The sequence below is a fragment of the Ursus arctos genome, unplaced genomic scaffold (genome assembly GCF_023065955.2).
Source record: "Ursus arctos isolate Adak ecotype North America unplaced genomic scaffold, UrsArc2.0 scaffold_12, whole genome shotgun sequence".
Taxonomy (NCBI): Eukaryota; Metazoa; Chordata; class Mammalia; order Carnivora; family Ursidae; genus Ursus; species Ursus arctos.
The window spans coordinates 67787638-67808102 of NW_026622786.1; the positions used below are offsets into that span (position 1 = coordinate 67787638).

Below are 20465 nucleotides of genomic sequence, written 5' to 3' on the forward strand. Positions count from 1 at the left end.
GACCTGTATGTGTAGCACTGTATGAAATGTGAATTCCATGAGCACACACCTAATCAACGCTTTAGTGCCTATTACAGCCAAGTCCCTTGGCTTGTAGACCAACGTTAGAGAAATGCTTGTTCCGTGCCAGGCACTGTGGTAAGACCTCATCTCATTCATCCTCATGACGAGCTTATGAAGTTAGCGGTATGACTACTCCCATCTTACCGCTCGCTGCTGCTTGAGACGACCATGGCACCCGCCCTTGGCCACACAGCCCGGAAGCTGCGGAGCCAGGATGTGAACCCACGTCTGTCACCTCTAGCTGGAGCTCTGACTTGCTGAGCACTGTCCCGCCTCCCCAGAAGGGTGTTCGGAAAGGAGGTGTTGAATGCCCGGATGCGTGGTTGGATGAACGACCCAAGCAACCACGTCAATATTTAATAATTTTTGATGGATCATGTTAATTGCTCAAACATTTCAGCTGCTAACTATGAGCCAGTCACTGTCTCAAGGGCTTGGCCTGTGTTAACTTCTGAAACCCTCATGATGCCCCTGGAAGCTTGCAGAGCAGGAGATGAGCACAGAGCAGTCGGTCACTTGCCCCAAGTCTCTCAGCCAGAGTTTGTGGAATGAAAGACCCTGACGAAGGTCAGATATGCCCCCAGAGACCTGCCCACGGCTCACGCCCTCCCCTCCCACGAGTCTGGGCTCAAATGTCGCCTGGCGGTGACCAGACCCCCTTCCTTGCCTAGCCCCCTCTATCCCCGCACTCCCTCTCCTGCCCTCCTCAGGGCTCTCACCGTCTGCCATCCTTACTGTCCATCTTCTGCTTCAGAGTGTGAGCTCGAAATGGACAGGGACCTAGTTGGGACTGCTTTTGCCCAATTCCTAGAAGAGTGCCCGGCGCATGGAGGCACTCAATGAAAGGAGTCAGAGCTCCACCTCTCGACACCAGACACTCTCGCCAGGAGCGGCAGGGGCACCCAGCGTTTTCTCCTGCAGTGACAGTTTTCCCACTGGGTGGCATTCCCTGGCATGCATGAGTGACAGTCTCACACGTGCACCTCACGCGCTTTTGCCCCTTTGCAGCCCCGCCGCCCGGAGCCCTGCGCCCCCACCCGAGGGGACTTCGGCGAGCCCGGCCCCAGCCACCCTCGCCGCCGCTGTCCCCCCAGCGCCCTCGGCGACCCCCACCGTTCCGCCTGAGGAGGAGGACCCGGCCCTGTCCCCACACCTCCTGCTCCCCGACAGCCTCAGCCAGCTGGAGGAGTTTGGACGGCAGAAGAAGTGGCACAAGAGGCAGAACAAGCAGCAGCGGCCACGGCAGTTCAATGACCTGTGGGTCCGCCTCGAGGACAGGTGAGCGGGGGTGGGGCGGGCCTGTCCGGGGCTGGCCACGTCTCCCGGCCGGCCGGCCTCGCATACCACCCCCCAGGCCCAGGTCCCCTCTCCTCCATGAGCCCTGCTCGGAGGAAGCGGGCCGGGTGGGTACTTCTGGGATAGCTTGACCCCCCTGCCACCCCTGTTCATCCGGCAGGGCTTGCAGAGTGTGCTCACATGATTTTTCATTTCTGTTCTCAAAATGAGAGCGAGCACACTTCTTCCCATTTTAAAGGTAAGGGAACAGAAACTTCCCTGAGGTGCACTGGACAAAGTCTGCTTTGCCTTTAGCTTCCCTGGATGCACCAGGGGATGCACAGTGGGGTCTGTCTGTCCCACGGGCCAGACGGTGACGCAGGAGGGAATAGAGCAGGCTGGCTCCATGGACAGGTTGTGAGCTCCCTTTCTCTGGAAGGTCTGGGTGGCCGACACCCGGGCAGGTAGGGTGTAGGGGGTCCCGCAATGCAAGAAAGAGACGTCAGGGGCTGGCCGCTGCGCTTAACGCTGTAGGCTCCCTCTTGGGAGAGGATGGGCCATCTGCGGTGAATGATGGTGAGCATGGGCGGGTGCAGAGACCATCCAACTGTGCCAATACCTGTCCGGCCCCTGTCCTTGCGCCCGGCCACCCCTGTGCCACCCTCTCAGCTTGTCTGTCACCAAAGCTTCAGCTGTAACCGGGCTGCCATCTCCCAACTTCCACCTGCAGGCTTACTATAGAACAGCCTCCCTAGAGGGCACGTTGGGGTAGGAATCTCCGTGGGTAGTGAACAGTGTCACCAGAACACCCGGGATGTCCCAGGGAGTGACCGTCAGTGAAGGTCAGAGTCCTACTCACTGTGGTATCCCAGCCCTGGACCCCGTGCCCCAGCAGTGGGCCCTTGGAGACTCGGAGTCTCCCCTGAGCCCTGAAGACCATCGTCTGGCATTTCCTCTGCCTCCCCGGAAAGAATCATCTGGGGTACTTGTAAACAAACAAATGTCCAGGCTCCCTGCGGCCCTCATAAATCTGACCCTTCACCTCACGGGCCTGGGAAGCTGTGCTGAGTCTGCCCTTGGGTTGAATGTGCACTCGAGCGTCTTCTCAGCAGCTTTGGGGAACGTGGACTCAGTTCTGCGTTTACAGGCTGGGAGGCAGGGGTGTCTGTCCAGGGCCACACAAGCCATCAGGGGCTGCCTCCTGCCCTGTTGACATCATGGTCCTCATGCAGCCAGGTCTCTGAGTCCATGACAAAAGGTCGACACAGTCCAGTGTACTCTCCTAAAGTTCGGGAGGTGCACTATTCTACAAAGAATTCCAGCAAATAGGAGTGGAGCCCATTGCTCCTTTGGGCTTTGGTTTCAAAGCATCTGACTTGGGTTCCTGGGAAATGCACTTCTGTGGAGCCCGGGCCAGCCTGGCCCGCCCAAAGGCAGAGGCACGCCGTAGCTCTATTAGCTGTGACATATTTGGCTCACATGCCCAGCACGGGCCGCCCCCTCCAAGCCGGGACGCGGGCCGGGAGCTGCGTCAGAGAGCCACTTTGTCAGCACTGGGGACGGCCTGCAGCCTGCCAGGGAGGAGCGGGGCGGATGGAGGCACTGGCGGCCCATAGAAGGCTCCAGTCGGGAGGGTGACTCAGGGCCCTGGTCAACCTGCTGGGGCAACCAAGAGACCCAGCCAGGGGTGGGCCCAGCCCAGGATGTGACAGGGGGCTGGCCGTCAGCTCCAGCAACGGACCCCCAACCCTCACTGCTTCTGAAAGGTAAATTGTGGCAAACGACTCCAAACACCTTTTCACAACACGTAGCTCTGAAACACAGAGCCTGGTTTCAGGAGAAGAAAACAGCTTTTCTTTGGCAAGAGGGAGCCCTTTCTCTGACCGAACAGGTAAATTGTGGTTGGATAGCTTTCTTCCATCTGGTAGGGCTGGAGAAGGAATTTTCCATGGATGGGCACCCTGTTTGAGTTCTCGGCACTTCTCAGGGAAGCAGGCTCTAAGCTCCTTGAGAGGCCTAGGTGAGGGCACAGCTTCTGTCACTCCCAGGGGACTCACCTCACCCGCCTGGGGTTTCCAAGTTTCCGGTCCTCTGAGAGGGAGCCGGGGAGAGCTCTCTGAGGGCGAACCTAAGGCCCACTTGTAGCCATGCTAACAAAACCATTTTCCTTGGAGCGGCTATGCCATTCCGAGTTTTCTCATTTTCTTCCCCCCACATCCTGCCATCACCTCTCCCAGCTCCTCCACCTGTGACCCTGCAGCAGGGAGCCTTCCCCTGGAGCCCTGCCCCCAGCAGTGTGAGATTTTTCGGGGCTCCCTGCTCCCGCCAGGCGAGCTTCCTGAGACCCACAGCCATGGCCGCCCCTCCGGCCCGAGGCTGCCCTCCTGCGGGCCCTGTCCTTGCCAGGCTGGGTGCCGCCCCTCAGTGGCCATGCCCGGCCCACCTCCCACCTTCGTTCTTGCTTTTCTCTCTGCCGGGAGTGGGCACGAGGGGACACTGGCTGAGCTCCCGCTCTGTGCCAGGCACCGCAGCAGGCTCTTACGGCCCTCGTGCCCCAGGTCCTGTCAGGAGTCTGGAAAGTAAGCTTTGTTTGACAAACAAGGAAACTGAGGCCCAGCGAAGTCAGGTAACTTGTCCAAGACCACACAGCAAGAGAGCTGTGGAGTCAGAGCCCACACCCAGGTCTGTCTAACGCTGAGGGTCACATTCGCCCATGGCCCCGCAAATGCCCCTCCCGCCCTCGCCTGGCAAGCGTCTCCTCCATCCTCACCGGCTGTGTCCCCTCTCTCCTCCCCCACAGCCCACAGCCCCCGCAGGCGCCCCCGTCTTAGCACAGTCACACGGGCTGCAATTCCTCACTTGTGTTGCAAGGCCTGGAGGCCCTGGGCACCGATCGGGTTGGACTTCTCTGGCCGCCATGGGCCTCACTGGGGGTTTGCTGACGCTCCCCTCGTCCCTCATTACCGGAGACAGAAACACAGCGGAGGAAGTTTAGGGCCAAGCGTGTGTCCACAGGTGGTTGCACAGCAGCGGCACAGAACTCTCAGGGGACCCCCACGTCGGAGGCCCAGGAGGGGGGCAGCAGGGCAGGGCTCATTCCCATGCTGGCTGTGTGCCATAGGGGCCTCGTGACAATCCTCAGTCTCTCTTTGTGTGCAGTTAGGGCCTTGACTGGTCTCTGAAGATCCTGCCAGCTCTGCTGCTCTCCCCGTCCACAGCCGGGCTATGTGTGCATGGCATGGGGGCGGAGGGTTGGATAAATAAGGGAGCAGAGTGCTGGGCCATCAGGACAGAAAGACAGTCATGAGGAGGCAGGTGCAGGGAAGAGAGCTCCTTCCAAGTGCTGGGCATGGCCGGAAGCAAGGCACGGGTGGGCATCAGTGTGGACGGACCCAGGGCCTGTGGGTGCACCATGCAGGAGCAGGGGGTTCAGGGCACACACACACATACACGGTGTGTCATTGTCCTTCTGGGCCTCAGTTTCCTTGAGGTTGGAGCAGATGGTGAGGGCCCCTTCGAAGGGGAAAAGACACAAGTGTTCCACCCCCTAGACCCCTGGGAGGGCCCTGCACACCTCTCACTGGTCCACCCATCCTTCCCCAGGTTCTCCAGCTCCAGTTTCTCCCAGCAAAGCCCAGACCTTCTTCTAGGAGAGTCCAGCATGGTCAGCGTCTCTATGTGAGGCCAGAATGCCATGAGATTAGAGGTAGAATATAGCCTATGAGAAATGGGAAACAGGATCACTCCATGGAGAAAAGCACAAATGCAGGCAGAATGGGCTTCAGAGCCCAGCTCTTCCTTGTGCTGGCTTTGAGGAGTAGAGAGGAAACGAGAGGATGCTTATAAAGTGGGAAGCTGGCACCAGACCACTGGTGACGCTCGGTGACGACTGTCTCCAGAGCTGCTGGTGGGACGCTGGGGCTGGCCTCAGATGCCATTCTCCCCCTCCCCAGCAGGAGGAGCTGCTCGTGGGCCCCTAGCACATCTTAGGCTTCAAGCCTTCAGTGAGCCGCTGGGTGGGCGCTGCCCACTCCCCCCTGCTTAACAGGAGCACATGGGCCACACACGGGTGGGGACAAGAGCAGGAAAAGTCTCAGGTCATGGCCGGACAGCTCCCCAACACAATGTGGCCGAAGGAGCCCTGGAGCCCCAGTCACTGTTCTTGTGCCTGCGAAGGAATGGGTCAGCCGGGGCCGCGGGGAGGATGAGGGCATTCCCAGCAGAGAAGGCCATGAGCCCAAAGGCGTGGAGGCAGGCATGGGCCTTAGACATCGGGACATCGGGCTGCGGGCAAACATGTTGCCTCAGACCTCTGCCGGCCTCTGACCCGCTTGGCTCGAAGAGGCTGAGGCCAGACTAGACTGACAGTGGGGTCTCCTCCAGCCGGACCCATCAAGAGCTGCACCCCCAGGCAGCAGGACCGCCTGTCAGCCGGACCCTGCACGCCCAAGCCCCATCTCCACTCTGTCTCCCCAGAAGCCTCGGAGGAGGTGGCCCAGGGCACAGCCCACAGCCGTTTGCATTGGGAAGACAGCCACCACCTCCCGAGAACCATAGCCCAGCCCTGGATAGCACTTCGAGACCCTCTCGGTGCAGAGGTCGACTGCCTGCTCCGGGAAGCCCCCTGGAGGGGCCTTAGTGGGCCGACGGCTGACACTGTCTGAGGCACCAGCTCTCTTTATCTGTGCTTTACACCTTAAGCTTCTGCCGAAGATCTCCCTTCTGGCTTCTGCTGCCAGAAAACATTTAAAATGCATGGGTCGGTTCCTGCTCCTTCATTGTACACACCGGGAAACTGAGGCCTAGGACAGGACTTGCCCCAAGTCCCATGGCAAACAGGGACACAGGGCATTCTAGAACAGGGCTTCAGCCTTCCACTCAAGCAGTAGGGCCCTTCCCCATGCGAGGGCCCCTGTCGGCTCAGAGCAGGCTCGGTCCCTTGGTGCCAGCCATCTGCGGAGCCTGGGAACACTCAGAGTGTTTGGTTTGGCTTCGAGGCCACTTTGCCATGAGACAGTTTTCCTCTGTATGGGCCTGGGGGTGTGGGGGGGACCTGGACTGGGGGACTAAGCTTTGTGAGCAGAGTGGGCCAGGGAGGCGGGGGCATTTAGAGGGGCTTTCCGCCCCCCCACCCCATTTCCCTGGGACTCCTTCCAAGCAATATAACCCCTGCTCAGGCTCCAAGGGGGGGTGTGCATCTTTGGTTTTCAAAGTGTGAAAGCAAATGCCTTTGGACGCCTTGCAAGACATAATTTTCATAACTCCTACTTGATCTTCCCTCCGATGGCGAGGCTGGCTGCAGCCAGCCTGGGCCCCCGCTCCGGGCACCCCCTGTGGCACAGAGCCTCCCCTCTTGAGGCCGGGCCTCCTAGCCTCCTGGCTGCTCAGGCTGAAAGGACAGGGTAGCCACTAGGAAGGGACCGTCATGGAACCTTTGTGTGGCATGTGGAGTTTTTCTCTTCATTAGAAGAAATTTGGAGACGGGGCTCAGGCAGTGGCACGGACACAGGCATGACCCTCCCAGGGCCGAGGCCGCATGGGCCTCGCCTCCCACCCTGGCAAGCCTTCACACACAGGTTTTCCAAGGTCTCGGCAGTAAGCACCACACTGACCCCTGTACCCTCTGACGGCTGCGCCCCTGTATCCTGATCCCCTGGAGGCTGCCTCTTCATCCTGGAAATGGGGACGATGAGGGGACACGTGTACAGCATCGCCTTGTCTGCCGGCTGCTAGAAAGCGCTTCACACATGGAGGACGCTGTTAGTGGGAGAGCTACACACGCACACACAGTAACGATGATGCTCGAGGTAGCCCAAGCCTGCGGCGTGTCCGGCGTGCCAGGCACTGCCGGAAGCTCTTCCCCTGCAGGAGCCCGTTCAAGCATCCCCTGCAGAGATAGCTACCTGCGTACGACACAGCAGCATCAGTGAGGAACACACGAGGTTTTGTGGGAACCTTAACTCTCCCCGGGAGGCCCTGAGGGTTAGAGGACCCACCAGAGAGGCCTCCAAGAGAGGGGACATGGAGCCGGGCCTGCAGAGGTGGATGGGAAATGGCAGCGGGACAGTCTGCATGACTGGATGTGGTGGCACGTGCTGGCCGAGCCAGGAGAGGTGAGGTGGGCTGGTGCCGACTGTGTGCGAGGCCTCAGAGCTCTGCAGGCTGGTATACTTGCTGTGCGTCACCGGGGGTGGTCAGCACCACCTGGGCTGCCCCTCTTCTGTTCCACAGGCACACTCTCTATCCAGGAACACCTTCCCTCTGTCCCTGGTGCATGATGTGCCGTTGCTCCCTCCTCTCCTAGCTACTCTAGGAGTTTGCAAAGACAGAGGAACACAGTATGTGACAACTGTAGATGCCAGGTTGGAAAGAACCTCATGTGAGGATGTGGCCGGCTTTTGTGGCTGGAGCATGACCCAGAGTAGAGAACGAGGGACAGGCCAGGGAGCGAGGACCTTCTCCTTGACCGAGGGCATTTGGACATCCACTCCCAGAGCAGAGGTCCCAGCCCACTCAGAGGCAGGGGTGTGCATGGTGACCCCGGGCTCCCCTGTACACCCACCCAGGCTGAGGCTGAGCCAGGCTGTGGGAGAGGCGTCTGGCCGGGATGGCAGTGGCTGGACCTTGCTGGTGATGATTACAGAACTCATAGTGATTACGGCCAGTTGCTGGGACCCAGCACATGAAGTGCGGGCCTAGGTAGAGCAGGGGACTCCCTGAGGACGCAGTGAGTGAGCAGCCTGCTGGGGAGGGGCAATAAGCACTGGAAAATGGGGCAGCGTCCCACATGGAGGAGGCTGCCCACACCACAGACCCCCAGGGAGGGGCACGCTTCCTGCCCGTGCATCAGCTGCTAGCGAGCACCTGCTGTGTGCCTGGTTCAGATACCAGCCTTCTTGTGAGTGCTGGAGCAAGTTACTTAACCTCTAACGGCCTCAGTAAAATGGGGATAACAGTGGGACTTGCCTCATAGTGTCGCTATAAGGATTAGGGGTTGACGCATAGCAGGTGCTGGCCCAGAGCTGCCGCAGGCTGGGGTAAGTACTTCTCTGGCCACTAGGGGCACCCTCAGCCAAGCACAAGGTAGACTGTCCTCAGGCTCACTTCTGTGTCACCTCTTCCAGAAGGCCTTCCTGGCCCTGCCCTGGACAGGGGCCCCCGCTTTGTGCCCCCTGCCCAGGTTCCCCTCCCACCTTCGTACCTCTGCTGTGATGGGACTTGTCAGGTCCTCTATCTGCATCTGCGTCTGCTGCCCCTAGCCAGGGCTCCACGAGAGCAGGTGTGGGGCTCCAACTCGTTCTTCATCCTGGAGCCTTCTACCCCTGTGGCCTCTCTGGGTTATGCCTCTGTCCTTGTCTGTCCTTGTCCCCTCTCTTCCTCCGTCCCTGGCCTTCTCTTTGTTGATCGCGTGTTATCTCTCTCTTTCCAGGACTTGAGCCGGTTACCTGGTCCTGCACCCACCTGGCCCCTGCCCTCCCCTACGACACCAGGTGCTGGCCTCAGCCAGCAGGCTCGTTCTGCACTCAATCTCCTTATTTCTGTCTCTCCCTCCCTCCTTCTCTCTGATAGGTTCTCTTGAGCCAAGGATCGCACCCGTTCCCTCCAAAACTGGATTCTATTTTTATGAGTTCATGAAGGATCACGGCTTTCCCTCAGCCTCCCTGTTCTTGTGTAGAGGGCGGCCGACCCAGGGCTCCTGCCCAGGCAGTGCTGCCCCCGCTTCTCCTGGGACGGGGCGCCATTTAGCCTCCCTGAGCCCCGGTCCTCTCACCTGGGGAAGGGGGTGATGAGACCCCCTGTGAAGGTGGTTTTGAGGCCAGAGAGACCCTCAGTAACTGGCAGCTGTGATCAGGGGGCGGGGAGACCGCGGGGTCGTCTGCGCTGTTGGTTTCCCGTCTATTTCGGGCTGGGCGGGGTCGGTGGCCCGAGAGCGCCTGCGCACACAGGCCCGGAGGCTGACTGCCCCAGCGTGACCCCAGCCCCGGCTCCTCCGCGGCACTTGCATTCTTTCTGCCCTGCGACTGTGCCGAGCGGTCCCATTTGAGACTGCAGCCTCGGGAGCGCGGCCGGCTGGCTGTGCGGCTCTGGGCCGCTCACTTTCCCTGCCCGGCCGCTCGTCTCCTTCTCCGTGTTGTAAGAAAATAGATTCCCTAAAGTCGCCTCTGAACCGCAGGCCGGAGCCCAGGACGAGGCTACTGAGCGGTCACTCCGCGGTTCTCCCGCTTTCTCTCTCCCTCCAGCACGGCTGCCTCGCCGCCCCCGCCGCCCCTGCAGCCCACGCACAGCTCCGGGACCGCGGGGCCACCCTTGCAGCTCTCGGAGCGGCTTCAGCAGCGGGAAGAGCCAGGCCCCACCAGCAGCTCAGCGCCCTGCTGCCCACAGCCCGCCCTGGGCCTCCTCCCCGCCCTCCTGGCCAGCGTGGCAGCCCCCCTGGTGCAGCACACCCTGGGGCCCTCCTGACCTTGGCTACCAGTGCAGAGAAGCCAGAGAGACCACAGGAGGGTGTGTGGCCACACCCCACTGCCCCTGCCACCACCTCCAGGGTGCCTGACCCCTCACGGGCAGTCCAGACGGGATCCGTTAGAAGACTAGAGCTTTATTGTACCCGAGTTACATCTTCTTTTTTGTAGAAGGATCTTAATTTCCCATAGTGCTATGGGGCTCTTTTGTAAAATATGTGTCCATATTAAAAAAGAAAAATGTATTTATTCTACCGATAAACTATTTTTATGTGGCCTATGTTAACCCTTTAATTAGCCCCAATGCCAACCCAGGAAGTGAACCCAGGCTGCCAGGATGTCCGCAACCTCAGGCAGACCGTGGCTTTGAACTGGCGTGCTCCTAGACCCGCAGAAGCCTCTGGTGTCTGGGTTTGGTTTCTCCCACCATGGGGTCCTCAGAGAGAGGGGCAGGCAGACAGGCTTAGCTTTTGTGAAGCTGGATCCGGGAGCCAGAGGAGCCAGAGATGTGAATGCTGACGATCCTTCCCTCCCCTGGAAGCATCCTCGGGTGGGAAGATACTTTAGGAAAGAATGCTGCTATTTTGAAAACCCTGAGTGTCTGTGAACTGGCCTCCAGAGCTCTTGGTAAGGGTTTGGACCAAAGCATGGGGGTAGGGGAGGGACGGTGGTGCTGAGGGAGGTCATCCCCCAGCCCTCTGTGACAAATGGTTAAATGGAGACCCGAAGAGAGGAAGGTGGTTGCCCAAGGTCATGCAGCAAGTAGAGCTGGGGTGTGAATCCGGACCTCTATGTTCTGGTTTCATTAATCTTCTGTAAGCCTGGCTTATAGAAGAGCCTGTTGAAGTCACGGCCAGACAGAGTGAGCTGGGCCAAAGGACGGCGTGGGCACAGAAGGGCAATTGTAGGGACGGGGCTCTAGGAGCCGCATGGTAATAAAGACCCTCATGGGAGCCACCGTTTGTCCAAAGCCGCAGCGGGACAGGCACTTTGCACACTCACTTTATCACTGGTCCTCAGGCCAGTTCTGTGAGGTGTGATTGTCCCCATTTCACAGATAAGGAAACTGAGCCCCCCAAACAGATAAACGGACTTGCTCAAGGTCACCTAGCTGGAACATGGTCCCCAGTATGCTTCAGAAGTGATGTTTTGTCCCCTGGACCCTATTCTGCCCTGTTCTTTTGCACAGGGAAGCTCCAAGGAAGGCCGATCCCACCCAAATGGGCCAGTACAAGCTCCTTGCTCCAGCCAAAGACCCCCTGGCCACGGTCACTCATGTTGGCCCCTCTGAACGAAGGGCTCTGGCAACAGCGTGTGCCACATGTCCTATGCCCCAGCTTGTCTTATCTTGGAGCCAGTGAGAGGCTTTCCTATCAAATCAGAGCCTGGCGGAGGGAACTCTGGGGAGGCAGAGCAGCCAGATGGGGGCAGGCAGGCAACTGAGACTTAGGGAGACTGACCTCACTCCTCTCCCACAGCCTCCAGGGCGGTAGCTGAGAAAGCTGAGGACCCAAGCTGGCTGCCTCCTAGCCCTAAATCCTCAGACGGCTGGCGGCTCACCAGTTACAGAGTTTGGGAATCCGAGAGCAGAAAGGGCCCCTCATTTGACAGATAAGAACAGTAAGAGTAGTCATGAGGCCCAGAGAGGGGAGGCACTTCCCCAAGGCTGCACAGCTGAGCAGGTCTGCGGACCCCCGGCCCAGGGCTCCACAGCGTCACTACACATGGGTTTCCCTGGCAGACCTGGCACGGGCTGATTGGAGCCAATGCCATCGTGCCCAGCCCGGCAGCTGCCTCCCTTCTGAGATAGAATTCTGGGCAGCTCTGGATGGCCAGAGGTCCCATGAGCGTCTTGGCCAGCAGCTAACTTCTTTTCATCTCGGCCCTGGATGGACAAGATTGAGCTTCAGACCTGGCAGGAGCCCTGGGATCTGCTTCAGAGGGTCCAGCCAGCCCCATGGGCACCACGTTATAAGCTGAACTTGACCCCAACCAGAGCTGGAGTCCGTTTATCTTTGGCAAAAATGTAACTTCCTATTTCTGAGTGGGAAGGGGCTTCGCTGACTTCTAAAGCAGGCTAGGAAGGCCTGTGGGACATTGAACAGATGGTGCGAGCACTCTGCCGATGAGATAAGTGTCAAGGAATTAGAAGCACCCAGGCCAGATTCCCCTCAGTTCAGGGCAGAGTGTGGCATGAGACGCACTCAGCCGAAGCTTGAGGTGAATTAACGATGAAGCAGTGGGTGGACAGCCAGGTGCCTGACTGCATGCCCGGGTCTGTGCCGGGCACGAGCCACAGAGGTCCATCAACACGCTGTGTGACTGTCGAGCACGCGCGGTGCCAGGTGTGCGCTGAGGCCTCATCTGTGCACATTTCCTGGCCCAGAGGAACCCCTCGTCCTCGAGGCAGAACGTGCAGCCCAATCGTAGGTTCTAGAAGGAGCTTTACAGGTCATCCAACCCAGGCCCCTGACCACAGATTCAGCCCTAGTCTTCCCCAGATCCCTCCTCTGGAGAGATTCAGAGATTCCAAACGCTCCCTCCAGCAAGCAAGCGCTCAAGTGCTTAAAGAAAGATGGATGGCGGCAGATGGGGGGCTGGCTGATTAGCGAGGCCTGTGCCAACCGGACAGCCGGAGCCCAAGTCAACTGGACATCGACAGCCTGAGCTCACGGATCCCGGCGGCCCACCCACCGCCCCAGGGGGGAAACGAACGGAGCTTGCCGACTTACGTCCCAGAAGACCTGAGGCACGTCTGTGGGAATCTGCACAGCCGGGGGCACTGAGTTCCCTCAGCCCGAGCCAGGGAACCACCACGCCATCCGGAGCCGCTTACACACTTTGGATGATCTATCCACCACGCTGACATTTTTTCCAGCATGTTCTGTGTGCCTAGCCTTATCAAAAGCCCCTGTTGCTCTGAGAGCCCTGTGTACATTTCTTCGGGCTTCCACGTTTGACCTTCAGGCGGCAGAGAAGATGGAAGGACTGAGACCCAGCAGGCTAAGCCACCTGCCTGAGGTTGGGCAGTATGTCAGTGGTGGCCCTAGGTCCCCCGTCTCAGGAAAATGGACCAAATGGCCCAGGGGCATTCTGGAAGCTGCCAGCACGGCCACGTCCTTCCAGTCTTCCTCCAGGCTGTTCTGACGCACCAGCAGCCGGGCGAAGGTGGGGAGAGTGGAGATGTTAGGCCACAGGGAGCTGCAAAGGGCCCCCAAGGGCCCCTGCAGCTGAGATGCGAAGACCCGGAGTGGGTGAAGCACGGAAACTCGCGCCGACTGGCAAATTTGTCCGCGCGCCAAAAACCACGAGCTGACTGTTCTCATACGAAACGCTCTCCCATCTACTGCCTCGCCCTGGCTAGGCCCGGGCCAGCCGCAGGGCTCGGGCACTGGTTCCACCTGCCCGGTCCCCAGGCCGGTGCCCTCAGCACAGTGGATCCCGAAGAATGGTTCTCCTCCAAAAGGAACGTCTATGAAAACCACCGAAAGGACGAGAGAAGCTGCACCCGAGGACTGCAGCTCTGATGGTGCCCGTGCGGCGGGAACAGAACCGGGGCTCTGCCGACTGTGGGGTAAGGACAGGGGTCCTCAGCCTGGCCTCCATGATCAGGCCCTGCCGACTTTGCCAGCCACATCACCCCGCTCTCCTGCTCTGTGCCTGGCCAGACTAAATCCTTCTTGTCATTTCTAGAATAGACAGGATGTTTCACACGTGCCACTCCCTGGACTTGGAAACTCCCGTCTCTTTCCCTGAGTCCTCATTTATGGAGGATTAGCTCAGATAGCACTTCCTCCAGGAAGCCCCCCTGTAATTCTTTCTTGCTTTTTTAGCATCTAGCGTAACACCCACTGACCATGGTTGAGACTGTAATAGCGTATCTGCTCTCCTATCGGACCGGGCGCTCCTTGATGCCAGGGGTCCTATCAATTCGTCTTTGGATCCTCACCTGACACAAAGATGGCACTCAGTAGAAGTGCAGAGAGGGAAGGAAGAAGAAGGGAATGAAGAGAGGAAAGGAGAGACGAAGACCTCAGCTCTGGTAGCGGAATAATCTCTACAAAGCCAACGCTATCCCCTGCAGGTGGTGAGTTTGCTGTCAGCAGAGGTGTGAGCAGGGCAGCAGGCCCGCCAGCTGGAGATGTGCTATGAGAGCTGAAGTCTTGGCAAGGGACTGGTGTGGATGACATCGAGGGTGCCTCCTGGCTCTGTAATGCTTAGGTTCTTTGAACATTGTTATTTTTCCAAAAATTCGTCTAAGCAGCCAAAAACCTCTCCCGGGCTGGCCGTCTAAACCAGTAGGGTTCAGGAATCCATCCAGCCTCACACCCCCGTTCTTCAAGAGCCCAGCCAGGCCTGACGTAAATTGGCAGGCTTGCCTGCTACCCTGAGGCAGGGGGACTTCTGGGTGGTGGGGGAGGGCTGGACTGGAACTCAGGGCCCCTGACCCCAGCCCAGAGCTCCTTCCCTCCCTGCCCCTGACCATAGGGAACAGAAGAGTGGGGTCACGAGGACTGATCAACCCCCTACCGGACCCTTTCCTGGGAGTTTAGGCACACCCTCAGATCTCCCCACCCTTTCTCCAAACGTTGGCTTTTCCACTCCAGAGGTGCTCTGGATACTTCTTCACTTTGCTGGGTGACCTTGGGCAAGCCCCTGCTCCTTTCTGAGCCTCCCTTTCCTCATCTGTTACATGGAGACCTTGTCTCCTGCCTGGGCTGTTCTGGGGGGCTGGAGGAATGCTGTGCGCGATCTCAGGGCTCCATGAAGGTGAGGCACCGCCCCTCCTCGGGCTGCGTGCTCGGCTTTCCTCCCGGGCCCTGCAGACCTCCTTGGGGTCAGGAGCATGTCGCAGACAGGGAAGGGTGACAGAGTAGCACGCCTTAAAGGTAGCTCCCTCCCAGACCTGCTGCAGGGTAAGTGGGCTTTGGATGGGACCTGAGTCTAAGGCATTTCCAGGGAGGCTCTGAGACGTCTCGGGCCCCAGGGGCTGGGGCAGCGGGGGCTGGCTCTTGGCCAAGGGAGGTCCTAGGCCAGAGCAGGGGCAGCCGGAGCTCCTGCCCCATTCCCGGGCCTCAGAGAGATTGCAGAAGGTCCCCCAGCTGCCTCTCGTTATGTGACACAAGCTTCAGATCTTAATGTATTTGAAAGATATTGGTGATGTTGTTCTTTTAACCACCTCCTCCCGTCACCTCCGTGAATTATCATGAAGAGTCCTTTAAGAATATAGAAGATAAAGATGCTATTAATATTATTTTGCCAAAAATATTTTTGTAGCATAATATATTAATAAAAGACATTATGAATTCAGTGGGACGGTGTCTCTGTGTGCTGATGGCTCCCCCTCCCCTGCCAGGAGACCTTGGGGGAAATCACCTTTGCTGGGAGGTCCAAGACCGGACACAGGTGTGTGGAGGAACTGGAACGGGCCCATTTTCCATGCAAAAGCTTGGGCAGATTTGAAGAGGGAGCGGCTTAGGCAGGGGTCCAGTGACTGGAGAGGCCTCATGCCAAGTGGGATCCAGACAGCCCTGGCCATCCAGAATGAGCTAGATTCTGGGGTTCACCCTCAGGGCCTCCTTTCTCTCACTCCCTCACTCACCCAGACCAACCAATTCCTCCACTTCTCCCCACGGCCCCTGCTCCAGCCCACGCCAGGCCTCCTCACCCTCATCTGCACCAAGGCTGCCTACAGCTGTGCCCTCAGTCCCCTCCCCCTCCCAGCCCTACGGCCATAGTGAGTTCCATAAACTACCAAAATGACCACGTATCCCCCTGCTTTTAAATCTCACCAATGCGTCCCCCTATTCCCAGGACCAAGGTCAAGGTCAGACACAAAGCTCTCTGCAACCTGGCCCCTTCCCCACAAGAAGTGTCTCCGGTATGGAGTTCACATTTTTCCAGTTCCTCTCCTACTATTCAACACTCCCATTACTGCCTGCCTCAGTGCTTCCTGAGTGCGTCCTACCCTTCACCACCCTCGCCTCTGCACTTGCCGTCCCCCGCACTGACCGTCTGTCCGCCCCTCCATCCCTTCCTTGCATGTCGCTCCATGGAGCGCCTACACAGCCCGCCTGACCCAGCCCCGGTGGCGTCTGCTGCATCAAGGCTGAGCTCCTAAGCTGAGCTCGCCACGCCTCCCCTCCTTCCCACAGCACCTGGTCCTTGCACACCTGGGTTGTGCTGAAATGCTCTGTACGTGCCTGCCCTTCCGCTCTCCTTCCTGGGCCAGGACCATGGCTGTTCCTCTCTGACTTGTCAGCCCCAAGCACGGGAATTGACATGTACTGGGTACTTGTGGGAAAATCACGGAGTCAAGGAGAAAGGAAAGGAAGAAGGGCTGGGAGGGAAGACGAAAGATAAAAAATGTCTTTCTCTATCCTAACATATGCTGTACTTCAAGTGTTAGTGGGCTGGGGTCTCCACCCGCCGCTCCTGCTGCAAGTTCCCCAAAGGAAGACAGCCCCCGGGACCTGGGGGAGGGCGCAGGTCACTGAGGGCCGGGGAGTGGGAGAGGCCTCCCTGGGTTCGAGACCACGGAGTCCTCACCAGCAGCGATGCATGGGCCGGGGTCCCCGAGCTCCTGCCGGCACCGGGACTGACAGGGGCTGCCCGTGGCAGGCCCGCTTCCAGGTAGAGGTGATAACGCAGCCGGAGCCGGGGCGGAGTGAGCCTTTATGACGCGCCAACAGTGTTCTGAACTTTTACAAGCCTGAACCACCTCATTCTCACAGCTCCTCTTCCCGATCTGTACTTTCCAGACGAAGTAACTGACACGCACGCACGTTAACTTGACCACGATCACGTGGCTTGTCAAGGCTAGAGCCAGGACAGAAAGCCGAGCAGCCAAGCTCCAAGACTTCCCTCTTGACTTTCACTCGGCTACGCCAGCACGTGTGGGCTGTGGCCCGTGAGGAGGGCAAGGGGGTGTCTGCACCGCCATGTCCCAGGCCAGGGAGGCTAGGTCAGGACCCAACCGTGGCCAGTGTGATGAGCCTCTTTCACGTCATGGAGCCTGCCCAGACCTCGGTCCCACCCCTGACTCTGGATGGGGGTGCAGGAAGAGGTCCCGCCTGCCCCCACCCCTCACCGCCACACTGGTCTGCGTGCCTGACATCAATGGTCTGAAAGGTCCTGTCATGGCCCGTGACCCCTGTGTGCTCTGGCCCTCACACACCAGCTGTTTTCAAGAAAAGAGACCCTGTCATCTACCTTTCTAGAAGCTCCATGAGAGAGTGAGCCCTTGCCCTTCCTTGGGAGACATAGTCCTCAGTTTAAGTGCTCCCTGGAGAGGAAGTTGTGGCCAGGGACAGGGGCTCAGACATGATGGAATGGGTGACTGAGGGGACAAGCAGGTGGCAAGAGGGAACACTCAGGTGTTTGTACCTAGTAGATTCGAATGTCCGCAGTTCCTAACCTGGGAGTCCCGGCCCCCTCTCCTGCCCTGACAGACCCAGTCCTTGCTCTGAGCTGACTCCCACCACAGTGCTCTACTGGAGAGAAGAAACTGGAGGCCCTGTCTGCCATGTGATCGTTGGATTCCAAATCTCTGTAGGGCTGCCCCGACAGGAGGCTTCATGCATAGATCCAAAGCTCAGAGCCGAGCCCGGAGGGACAGCCACAGGGAAGTGGAGAAGAGTTCCCAGCTACCAGGAGCTGCCCCTAGCGGCCCATATGTCCCACCCCCAGCCCCACCTAGAACCAAGTCACACTACTGAGAATGTAGTGAGTTCTCTGACATGGGAGGTATGTAACGGGGTAACTCAGTGGAGAGGAGATCCCCATCACAGGGTGGAGGCTGGCCAACTGGCCATCTCTATCTCCCTCTGCCCCTATCTGTCTATCTTTGTTGCTCTCTCCTACCTCTGTGCCCTCACTCCTTCTCCAACTTTCTATGTTCTTGATGCCCTCCTACCCACCCCTGAACATCCACCGCCCTACTACCCAACCTTACAGAGACACGCTCAGCCAGTGCCCCCCCCCCACCCCCTGCGATGAGGACCCCAGCCGGGAGAGCCTGCGCCCGCACCACTAGCTTCCAGGGCTGCCACGGCAGGGAAAGCAGCCTGACCGGCCGACCAGGGCCTGGCCGGCACTGTGACAGCACTGTAAAAAGAGATTCTTTTCAGAAAATAGTCCTAAAACCCTGTTACATGTCGGTCCGGGCTGACAAAACAGTTCTTGTGTTTTCTTTTTTCATATTTTCCATTTCTTCCTCCCTAACCAGTCACAAGAGAAGAATGATAATATTTCCGACCTGGAGACACAAGCCGCCAGGCCAACACTGGAAGGACACCTCTTAGCTCTCCCCCACTTGTCTCTCTGAGATTCTGGAAGGGTGGAAGGGGCTGAGAGGGGTGGTGACAAGGGGTGGGGGGGAGGGGGGTGGGGGAAGCGGGGGAAAGAGAAAGAATAATACACAGAATGACGGAGTGGGATCCAGAGAAGGAGCGAGGGGCCGTGGAGAGAGACAGACAGATAGTGCTGGGGAGAGATAACGGGGAGAACAAAGGAGAGTCGGAGAGAAGGTCAAGGCAGAGGGTCCAAAGAGCGTGGGGCCTGGGACAGAGGCTGGGTCGGTGGGAGGCCCGATGTATGGGCCACTAGGGACAGCCGCTGGGAGCAAGCAGTCTACTCCTCCCAGGGAAACCTGAAAACACGAATTGCTTCCAGGGCCTGCCTGGCTCCCCAGACTCAGGGGAACAGCCGCTCGCTCTTCATCCCCGTCCCTCTCTGCACAAAGGTGGCACAGGCTCAGCCAGGGTCATGGGCTGGTCATCAGGGGCCTGGGGCCTGGCCCCGGGCTTTGCCCTCCCTTCCCGCAGAGTCTTTTTCTTCATCTCTTTAATGGGGATAATAAAACTGTTTCCGGCACAGCTTGCAATGGGTTTCGATGAGCTGGTGCAGGTAAAAATGCTTTGCAAAGCCAGGCCCAGCACCCAGGTTGGCTGTTATTGCCGTGCCCACGGGTGGCAGGGAGCAGCCTTCGAGCAACTGGGGGCCTGCTGATGCTTCGGCACGGAGGGTCACAGAGTTCAAGGTGGCCTCTGGGGACGAGCAAGGGCAGGCCTGGACCACTGCTGTGCACATCTCGAAATTGGTACAGTATCCGGGAGACAATGGGAGCCACTGAGCCAGCTGTGTGACCTTGAGCGTGTGAGTGGAGTTCTCTGTCGTGCAGTCACCCTAGGATTAGAGGAGTTGACACGCGCAGGCGCCGAGAGCCACGTCTGCAACACAGAAGTCAGAGCAGGCCAGCATTACAGTACTTGCTGGATCGGTGACCTTGCAGATGACCCCGGCTGCTCTGTGAAGTGTTGGGGTCGGTGGGTCCTGGACTAGGACAAGACAGGAAGAGGGGCAGAGCAGGAGAGAGGCTGGCTCTCGGGAGTTGATTTTCATACTGCAGGCTGTACCTGAGACTGGTCCTGAGTCTGAGTTCTCAGGTGAGGGGAGGGTGGAGGAGATGTGCCCACTGTCACAGAGATCTGAACAGTGCTTCCTCGGGGGCCTAACTAACTTCAGACCTAGAGGATGCAGGGAAATTTGCAGCAGGAGGCTGGGCTCAGGTGTGGGGCTGGGCTCAGGTGTGAGGGGCTGTCACCAGGCCAGCTGAGGCACCAGACTCGGCCCTGTGGGCAGCCGAGAGCCCCCAGGCAGCTTTAGAACAAAGTGGTATGAAGTAATATAAAAGCCAGATGCCCTGGGCCCAATCTCTTCCCCCCACTGAGTCTCAGTTTTCCCATCAGCAAAATGGGAGACAACAACCCTGATTCCACAGAGTTACCATGAGGACTTAAGGTATATGGGTTCAAGAAGACACATTATAAATTATTTGGAATAAAGTGGAACATTGGATCTGGAAGCGTTAAGAGCGCCTCCCCTACGTGTGTCTTTCAACTATGAAAAGTGAAAAGTCCCGAGATACTATACCAGATCCTGGAATCTGCAGCTAAAATCCTTTTATCTTATTTTCTACTCTGGCCTTTTTCTGCATGATTTTCCAAAGAGACTAACACCTTTCAAGGAATAGGGAGGTCGAGTGATTTATTGCAAAGAGCAACAGGCCTGGGCCCGAGACTCTCTTTGGCTACTTACTGGTCACCTTTGGTTGGGCATGTCACTTAACCCTCGTTCTTACTTGCCTCTCTGGGAAATGGGACTCGAGTTAACTTACTTGATAGCTTGTCACGGTGACCAAGACCACAGGCCAGAAAAGCTTCGTTTCTGCAAAGCCAACATCAATGCACATTATTACGCTTGTTGAAAGAGGAAAGGAGTATGTTCCTAGAATTCTACAGTGCCCCAATCTTCACTCAGGGCCCCCAAGTGGTGTAAGTGGAAGATTCTGGCTACTTCAAGCCCCAAAGTGGGTTCCGGTCCCACTTTGCCACTGATTCCATCATAACACTAGGCCAATGACACCCCCTTTCTGAAGTTCAGTTTCCCCATTTGAAAAAAGCAGAGCTTAGAGCAGCTGATCTTTAAAGAATCTTCTAGGTCTTACAGGCTGGAATGCCAAAATCTCCCTCCAACCTCCAACCTCTTAACTCTGCTCCTAGGCTTTGGAACACCCGCTCTAAAATGCTGGTTTGCGCGACATGCTAAGGCTCAGAGCCTCGCTGCTGCTGTGAGCGGTGCGTAGCCTGGCGGCCTGACTTGTAAGAG

General features: G+C 58.2%; 1 protein-coding gene across 2 annotated transcripts in view; it reads left to right on the plus strand.

The window, feature by feature from the left end:
- TRABD2B (TraB domain containing 2B) overlaps nt 1-15107 on the plus strand; it is a 211184-nt gene extending 196077 nt beyond the window's left edge. For both annotated transcript variants that reach the window (XM_026498149.4, XM_057310656.1), the window contains 2 exons: nt 1072-1341; nt 9579-15107. In XM_026498149.4, the coding sequence (XP_026353934.1) occupies nt 1072-1341; nt 9579-9798 (490 nt within the window). In that variant the 3' untranslated portion in view covers nt 9799-15107. The remainder of the gene's footprint in view (nt 1-1071; nt 1342-9578) is intronic.
- Nucleotides 15108-20465: the final 5358 nt, after the last annotated feature.